This window comes from Ovis canadensis, chromosome 15, assembly GCF_042477335.2.
Source record: "Ovis canadensis isolate MfBH-ARS-UI-01 breed Bighorn chromosome 15, ARS-UI_OviCan_v2, whole genome shotgun sequence".
NCBI lineage: Eukaryota > Metazoa > Chordata > Mammalia > Artiodactyla > Bovidae > Ovis > Ovis canadensis.
The window spans coordinates 49706957-49716074 of NC_091259.1; the positions used below are offsets into that span (position 1 = coordinate 49706957).

At 41.2% G+C, this 9118-nt stretch overlaps 1 protein-coding gene across 2 annotated transcripts; it reads left to right on the forward strand.

The window, feature by feature from the left end:
• The first annotated feature begins 968 nt into the window (after nt 1-968).
• ZBED5 (zinc finger BED-type containing 5) lies at nt 969-6739 on the forward strand. 2 transcript variants are annotated; one of them, XM_069554385.1, is made up of 3 exons: nt 969-1654; nt 3262-3374; nt 4446-6739. In XM_069554385.1, the coding sequence occupies exon 3, from the start codon at nt 4587-4589 to the stop codon at nt 6669-6671; it is 2085 nt and encodes a 694-aa protein (XP_069410486.1). In that variant the 5' UTR covers nt 969-1654; nt 3262-3374; nt 4446-4586; the 3' UTR covers nt 6672-6739. The 2 variants fall into 2 exon arrangements, with proteins under 2 accessions (XP_069410486.1, XP_069410487.1); XM_069554386.1 differs by having other exon boundaries at nt 4451-6739.
• Nucleotides 6740-9118: the final 2379 nt, after the last annotated feature.

Genomic DNA, 9118 nt, shown 5'->3' on the forward strand with positions numbered 1-9118 from the left:
TTCCAGGCAAGAGTACTGGAGTGGGGTGCCACTGCCTTCTCCAATGGACAGTCTATCATGAGGCAAAGTTCTGAAGTTGCTGAAATGACTGTAAAACATTAAGAACCAAATGTTGACATATATTATCAGTCTTAGGAAATCATCTAGTTCAGTCCTCCCAAAGATTCTGCTGAATAAGAGGCTAGACGTCTTTCAATGCCGAAGAAATTTATTCACATGTCCAAGAAGAGCAAAGTTAGGAAAAACAAAAGCTGCCCTTGGTTTTGACCACAAGTTAGGAATTTCCTATCATTGGCGCAGCGCCTGAAAACAAGATTCAACTTTCTTGACTTGGTTATTTCTATGGGGCCTTGAAAATCTAAAATATTGCAAACCATTGGACTCACTGTTTAATGCTACCCGTATGTCAACAAATTCCTTCCAAGAAGTGTGCATATTTCAAGATGCCAATTTGGAAAAACAGACTGCACGTCTCCACGACAGATCTCACACAAAATAGAATTGAATACACGGCTCGAAGCCTTTTGCTGTTTTGTTTTTAAAAACAGGGGAGGGGGATAGGAGAACTGAGCTTAAAACACCCGAAGTAGGAACGGGGGAGCCTGGTGGGCTGCCGTCTATGGGGTCGCAGAGTCGGACACGACTAAAGCGACTTAGCAGCAGCAGCTATCAAACAGTGTTCTAGAGCGCAGGGCATTCCTCGGGGAGAGAGCCACTAGCGGAGGGTGCAGAGACACAGCAAGCGGACTCTTTCCCATTGACACAGCTGAAACGCCGCCATCCCTGCATATTCCTACATGTGGCTCCCGACCCGATCTGGGGTCACCAGGGAGCTCGGGAGAGTGCAGCGCCCCGGCGACATGTCGCTCAGCTCTCAGCTCGGCCCACTAGGGGCCCCCGACACTCCAGCTTCTGGGAGGGGCGGGGAAGAGAGAGGGCGTTTTCTGCCCGGATTCCAGTGGGAAAACAAGGAAAAGAGGAGGCAGTTGCGCAACCTGGGCTTGGGGTGCGGCTCCGGGAACAAAGAGCGCGTGAAAGGACCAGCAGCCGAGGCTCTGCAAATGCACTCAAATCAACACCGGGGCTGAGCCCTACTGCATAAAGGCACGCAGGTTTCTCGAAGCCAATCCAGCGCTACAGGATCACAAATGCTATCTCGCAGCACCCAGGACTCTGCATTGTAAACAAGCGCCCGGGCTGCTCGAACCCAGGGATATTTGAAAACTATCGCTTCTCGTCGGGTATTAGCTCAGCCTCAAGCGAACGCCCTAAACCAGAGCGATAGCGGCGGCTGCGGCTGGCCGGCTCCTCAACCGACCTTGGTCCTTTCCTTTGGTCCCGCCCCACTGCTCAGCGCGGATAGGTGGCGGGGAGCAATTCTGGCGCTGATTGGGCGGCGGCAAAGTCGCTCGTGGAGACTGTAAGTGGGGGTGCCCTAGTGTGCTAAATTTATCTTCAGACAAGCGACCGCGCCAGCCGCGAATCGGATGTCTATGGAGGTGGCATAGGCGATATCCCTGAGCTGAGAGCATCGCCCGGCCCCCCGAATCCTTCTTCCCTCTGTTTTGTTTTTCATTTTCTCCCTTCCTCCCTCCCCCCTCCCCCTTCCAGTCCGCGACGACTGGCTCTTGACCCCGTTCAGGCCTCGGTGAAGGTGAGGACCAGAGCCGCCGTGGCGGCTGAGTGGTGCGCTCTGAAATGGCCGCTGCCGTGAGCTTTGTAAAATGGCGGGCGCCGGCGCTGCTGGGGACCGCGGCGCTGCTCTGCAGCCCAGCCGCAGCAGAGACCATTCTCTTCATCGCTGATGGAGATGAGAAAGATAGTGTCGGGTTCTGAGACGGTTTCCTGTGGTTGTTAGCTAAGGCGACCGCCCGGGGACGCGAGAGGAGTTCCGTAGGCGAGGGTGGATTCCCACAGGAAGCCAGCCCCAGCTGTGGCTGGCAGCGCACACCTGTGACAAGGAGGAGCCGAGGGATATAGCTGGCTGGGCAGCCCATCGAAGTGACCGTTTTAAAAAGCACTTAGGTACTCGATGGGGTGTCCGTGCCCACTTTCTGCCTCAGCTTTTTGAACAGTCTGTACTCCTCCCCAGCCCTCCTGCCCCAAGGGTATTGTTCAGAGCAGGAACCACCCGAGGGAGGGGGTGAATGGATGGTGTTACCTGTCAGTTTAGCCAGAAGAAACAAAAGATGAGGGTTCCCCCCGCTCCTTTTCAGGGAGTCAAATAGAAACTTTACTCTTTAGGGAGTCCAGCCTCTTTGTCCTCGAAAGATTCAGGAGAGCACCTCTGAAAATGTGGAGATTAGGCCCTCGTTCCTGAAAACAAAGCGCACCACTCGTGTCCTTCCCTAGTAGCCAGGGAGAGAGATTGTAAACTTTTAGGGCACCCATTGACTCCACGAAGTTATCTACAACTAAGGCCCACTCGGGACTGTGGTAGAACAGTCTGCTCTTTAGCTGCCAATAATGAAGGTGTACGGCATTCTGCTGCCAGTTTGAGACCCTCGACTTTCTGGCAGTAATAACCCATGGTATAGATCATTCATTTCTCTGTGCACCGTCCAACTCCTGGTCCCAGATTTTTAGTGCTTGTGAAATTAAGAGTATTTGGGGACACACAAGCAATGACGAGGCACGTGGGCTCTGCAGTCGAACTTTCTGGGTATTGTTAATTCTTCACAGATGCCTTAACTTAGCAGGGGACTTAAGCTCCCATTTGTTCATCCTTAAAGGATTGTTAATAATAGCCCCTAACTCTCAAATTCGTTTTGAGGATTAAATGAGCTCATCTATAAGGGATTTAGCAGTTACTGGCACATAGTAAACAATGATCACTCAGTGAATGTTAGTAACCTTAAGGATCTTGGTTATTGAGAAGAGAGTGTTTATAACAAAAAGGCATAGTTCTTGTAACCTTTCCGTGTATAATTCCATTTTAGATTACTTAAAATGCTTAGTTTTAGAGACATTAAGTTGTGGCTATACTTGAAAAAGTTAGGTTTAGTTTCTGAGAATTTTATGTCTTTCTATGAAGTCATGGAGAAGCATTTCAAAACAATGGAATTACCAAAGTATTAAATAAGATAAAATATTAGCACTTTTATTATGTTAGACATCTTCTATTTCAGTCTAAGATCTGCATTTCAGTGAAGAATCATTTGCACTGCTTGGCTCTAAAATAAATTGTGAAGATTGGTCATCTTAGAGGTTTGTAGTTAGTTCTATTTTTACAGTGTCTAATTTTAATTTTTCTCATTCTAGGCTTTTGGTTACTCCCCTTCTACCCTTTCCCTTAATTTTATTTTTTTGAAGAGTCTGCATTTCAAGCTTCCAAGGTGGAGAGTGATTGCAGAAGAGAGTGCTCCTCACTTCAGGTATCTTACCCTCTAGCTGTTAATGGGAAAACCCTTTTGATTCAGGATCTAATATAAGAATCCAAAGGTTACTCTGTAGCCAAATCATAGTTTAAATCAAAAGTAACTGCATTTAGATAGACACTAAATTTGAATGCCTTACCTTATAAAGCTAGTATTCTTTAGAAGTCCTAAAATTTGCATTACCGTTCCATTTTATGATGCTTTTTAAAAAGTATTATATGAGGAATAAACCTATTAAAATGAGAGTTTATGTTTTCTTTAGGTCCTTGTTAAGCCTTCACCTAAAGAATAATAGGATGCTGAGTACTTAGTAAAATATATGTATTACTTTGAATGAGTCTAATTTGGGATAATATAAATATTTATGTAATTTTAAGTCCAAAGAAATAGTAGCTAATTTTTGGAATATAGTTTATTTTTCAGTGTTAACACACAATATTTAGATATAACAGAATTCTGTATCTTGCAAAACTTTGAGCTGTTTGTGTGTCTTTGAAGTAGCTTGGCAGAATAGTTATGAGCCCTGAAAGAAGCCTTAAGATGTGTAACAGTGTCAACAAAGAGTGTATCTAATGGCAGTAGGCATCAGAAAGCTCCAAGATACTGTATACAGTGAAAGGGTATACAGTGGGTGAATTATGGCCCTATGCTGCCTGTTTTTGGAAATAGAGATTTATTGGAACACAGCTGTGCCCTTCTAACGTATTGTCTATGGCTGCTGCCATTCTCCAACTACAGAGTTGAGTAGTTGCAGTAGAGACCATATGGCCCACCAAGTAAAAAATATTTATCATATGGTACTTTATGGGGAAAATTGGCCAACCCTGCCATGGGACCTCAAGATCGCTTCCTTAAAAATACGCTTTTCAGCTCTTTATTATTTCTTGGTCCAGTGGTTCCCAAACTATGTTTTATAGAGTATTAATGTTATCTAAGTCAATGAGCGTTGTGAGAAAAAGATAAATGCTAACAATAGCTTTTTCTTTATAATTTATTTTAAAATGTAAGTTTAAGACTACTAAACTCATTTCTATAGCTTTTATTTTTATGTGATAATCTACCTTTAAGAAAAGGTGTGCCATACCCGAGAGCACCAGGAAGTCGAATGAGAGATCACCTGATACACGAACGTGTGATGTTCCATCTGCGCATTGATGCATAGGCAGCATTTACAAATTAACTGATGTGTTGCTATATATCATCTCTTTGATGATTGCTCATTTTCTATGTATCCTGTCTTATAATGTCAACACATTTGTGATACTCAGTGTTTATGGTAAATTAACCATGTTTTGTACCACAAATTCATTGCCTATGGATCTGTTACTGAAACAAGGAAGTCTTAAACAAGAAGTAGAATCTTTTTGTTATCAAATTGTGTCTGAATCACATGATCAAAAGGTTGGAATATTACAAAGTGAAGATGAGCAGTTGCAGCCTTCAGTTTCTAAAAATTCAGAAGGTGAGCTTTCCAGGGTCAAATTTATGTCTAATTCCAACAAAATAACTACTTTTAGTAAGAAACCAAAAAGAAGAAAATATGATGAAAGTTATTTGTCTTTTGGATTTACTTACTTTGGAAATAGAGATGCACCTCATGCTCAGTGTGTATTATGTAAGAAAATTTTATCAAATAGCTCTTTGGCCCCTAGTAAGCTTCGAAGACATTTGGAAACTAAACATGCTGCATATAAAGACAAAGACATAAGTTTTTTCAAGCAACATCTTGATTCACCTGAAAATAATAAACCCCCAACACCTAAAATTGTCAATACAGATAATGAAAGTGCTACAGAAGCATCATACAATGTAAGTTACCATATAGCCCTGAGTGGAGAGGCTCATACTATTGGAGAATTGCTTATCAAGCCTTGTGCAAAAGATGTTGTGATGCGGATGTTTGACGAACAGTATAGTAAAAAAATAGATGCAGTACAACTATCAAACAGTACCGTTGCTCGTCGAATTAAGGATCTAGCTGCTGACATTGAAGAGGAACTTGTTTGTAGACTGAAAATTTGTGATGGGTTTTCACTGCAACTAGATGAATCAGCTGATGTTTCAGGACTTGCTGTGCTGCTTGTGTTTGTTCGTTACAGGTTTAATAAGTCTATTGAGGAAGACCTACTCTTATGTGAATCTTTGCAAAGTAATGCCACTGGTGAAGAAATTTTCAACTGCATCAACAGTTTTATGCAGAAACATGAAATTGAATGGGAAAAATGTGTTGATGTTTGTAGTGATGCTTCTAGGGCAATGGATGGGAAAATTGCTGAGGCTGTCACCTTGATAAAATATGTGGCTCCCGAAAGCACCAGTAGTCACTGCCTATTATATAGACATGCACTAGCAGTTAAAACAATGCCTACGTCTCTGAAAAATGTGCTAGATCAGGCAGTACAAATCATCAATTACATTAAAGCTCGACCACATCAATCCAGACTACTAAAAATTTTATGTGAAGAAATGGGTGCCCAGCATACAGCACTTCTTCTAAATACAGAGGTAAGGTGGCTTTCCCGAGGTAAAGTTCTTGTGAGACTTTTTGAGCTTCGTCGTGAACTGTTGGTTTTCATGGATTCTGCTTTTCGACTGTCTGATTGTTTAACTAATTCATCTTGGCTGCTAAGACTTGCATATCTTGCAGATATTTTTACTAAATTAAATGAGGTTAATCTGTCAATGCAAGGAAAAAATGTGACAGTTTTTACAGTATTTGATAAAATGTCATCATTGTTAAGAAAATTGGAATTTTGGGCCTCATCCGTCGAAGAAGAAAACTTTGATTGTTTCCCTACACTCAGTGACTTTTTGACTGAAATTAATTCCACAGTTGATAAAGATATTTGCAGTGCCATTGTGCAGCACCTAAGGGGTTTGCGTTCTACTCTGTTAAAATATTTTCCTGTAACAAATGACAGTCATGCTTGGGTTAGAAATCCATTTACAGTAACTGTTAAACCAGCCTCGTTAGTGGCACGGGACTATGAGAGCCTGATTGATTTAACATCTGATTCTCAAGTGAAACAAAATTTCAGTGAACTTTCCCTAAATGATTTTTGGAGTAGCCTAATTCAGGAGTACCCAAGTGTTGCACGGCGTGCAGTTCGCGTACTTCTTCCTTTTGCTACAATGCACCTGTGTGAGACAGGCTTTTCATATTATGCTGCCACAAAAACAAAATACAGGAAAAGACTTGATGCTGCACCTCATATGCGGATCCGACTTAGCAACATTACACCTAATATTAAGCGAATATGTGATAAAAAGACACAAAAACATTGTTCTCATTAAAGTTGGAGGGTTATGCATGCCTCTGGATAGCCAAATATAAGATGAAAAATAAAAGATGATTTACTTCACTGATGGTATCTTGGGGTTTTAAATAAAATTATTCAAATTTTTTATACTTTTTAGATTTTAAGAAAGGTAAAGAATCACAAATTAAACACGCACTACTGTTGGTGATTCTTCTTCACATTGTAATTTCAAAGGGTTCCATGGTGATGGCTGTGGGAAATACTGACTCACAGGATAAAGTTACAGTTCCTTAGCATGACATTTCTTTTCAGGATCTCATCCCTGCCAGTCTTTCTAACCATGCCACCCTATAGCTCTCCAGTCACAGGGACCTTCTTACCTAAACATATCACTGTTTCATGCTTTCAGGTGTCAAAAAACCATTCCTTCTCCTTCATTCCTGAAAAACTCCTATTTGCTTTTCAACCCATTGATTTAATTTATATTCGGTATTTGCATTCTCTTTATCTATTTTTTGTGTATGTCTCAGCTGTGAACCTCTTGGTATTCTCATAATTCCCAGTGTTACTGGACTGAGCTGTTATGTGGTCTTATCCAGCTCTGTGTCTCCATTATCTGGTAGAAGACCTTGCTAAAGTAGAGGCTAAATAAAGGAAAAAACATTGGTGAAAATGAACCAGTGAAAAAGGAATAGGATATGGTAGTTATATTTGTTTGTTCTTTTGTATTGATACTATTCTCTGTGGTCTTGTCTCAGTTATTCAGTTACCTAGAATTTAGTGTGGCCATTAGGCAGAAGTTACTGGAGAATGTCAGGGCTTTGATTCAAGCTGAATACTAGGGGAGGTGGAGGGAGTATGAAAAACATTTTCAGGTCAGCAACTCTGGGTTAAATATTTTTGTGTTACTCCTGTAGTAGTAGTTTGTGTTATTCCTGTAGTAGGCTACTAGATAGCTACAGATAGCCATTATTTATTTAATCTTAATTATTCAAACTTATCTCCCATTTTGAGGAAGAGGAGTTCCCTTTCAAGGTAGAACATGATACAGGATTTTAGTTCTCTGAACAGGGATTGAACCCAGGCCCACAGCAGTGAGAACTCAGAATCCTTGACCACTGGACTACCAGGAAATTCCCTAACTAGCCTTTCAACTGTGCTCAGTCTGAGCCTTCCTGAACCTATTATCTCATTTGTAAAATTTTAATTATGCCTTCTCTGAATAGTTAGTAAGATGAAATGAGTATGTATATAAATCTCCTAACAGCAGGTAGTCAGATAAGTGACTTAAATTAGTTCTTGCCATATTCAACCATGTCCCAGGCAAACTTCATTCCACACTGACTCTTCCGATCTAAGTTTTTATTCTCTGTGAAGACGCAACAGCACTCCAGGCTATAGGACCTGACCTAATCTGAGGCAGCAAGATTGAGTGTTTTTAGCCCAGATTCTTTTCTCCTTTGTCACATCATTAAGCACTTATTTACCTTTCAGTCACCCAGTTAGGTGATTTTATGTTATCAGTAATCTTTATGACAATCCTGTGGGATTAGGTAATTTTTTAATTTGCCTAGGGTCACACAATAAGTAGCAGAACTTAGTTTAAAATGGTCTTTTCTGGCAGTACTTTAGCCATCATTGCATTTCAAACATTTCTAAGAGCATCAGACAATGTCTTGGGATTATGGCTAAAAGCTCCCTACTAAAATGTACTCCTTTCTTTGAAATCCATTGTGTTTTCTTCTCTAAATTCATCCAGAATAGCCATCTACATCAAAGTATGACTGCTTGTTTTAATATAAAAATATGTAGCATAGGGATTAAATTGCTATTAAGTAAAATCTCTAAAATCAGTCTCTAAAAAGATTCATCCTAACTACTGACAGATGCAGTACTAAATCAGAATTAAATGTACCCTATTTTAAGAAATACGTGCGATGCTTTCATGTGTCCATCTGCCTGGTTCCTCAAGTGGAAGAACCTGACTCCTTGTGTGATTTCTGAACCCAGGCCTCTGCTTTAGTTACCTGGCCAGGATGTCAGCCTCTTGAGATACAAGACCTCTCACTTTCTGATCCTTCATCCCTAACCGCTTCCTCTGAGAGTCTCCTTTTCTGCATTTAAGCCCAAGTCTATTGACTTGAGACCCTGCTAACTGCTACTAGATCTGTTTAATGCCAACACTACCCAACTTGGTTCTTGATGTCAACTGCTTACCTTCTCTATAACCTGTCAGGACTCATCTGTGGGTACTGTGTACAGCTAGTGAGAATAAACTTTTCTACATAAAGGTGGGTCTTGTACCTATTGAATGATAGGCAAGGCTTGTTCCAGACAGCAACTTCTGTATTCTAACCTACTGAAGTTCCATGACTAAATCCCAAAAGAGAAGCTTCTTTTCCTTTATGTTCAAACTCTGCCTGCTTCAGAATCAGCCTTCCTTAAATACAACCAAAGTAGGCAAAGTTAAGTCTTGGGCAC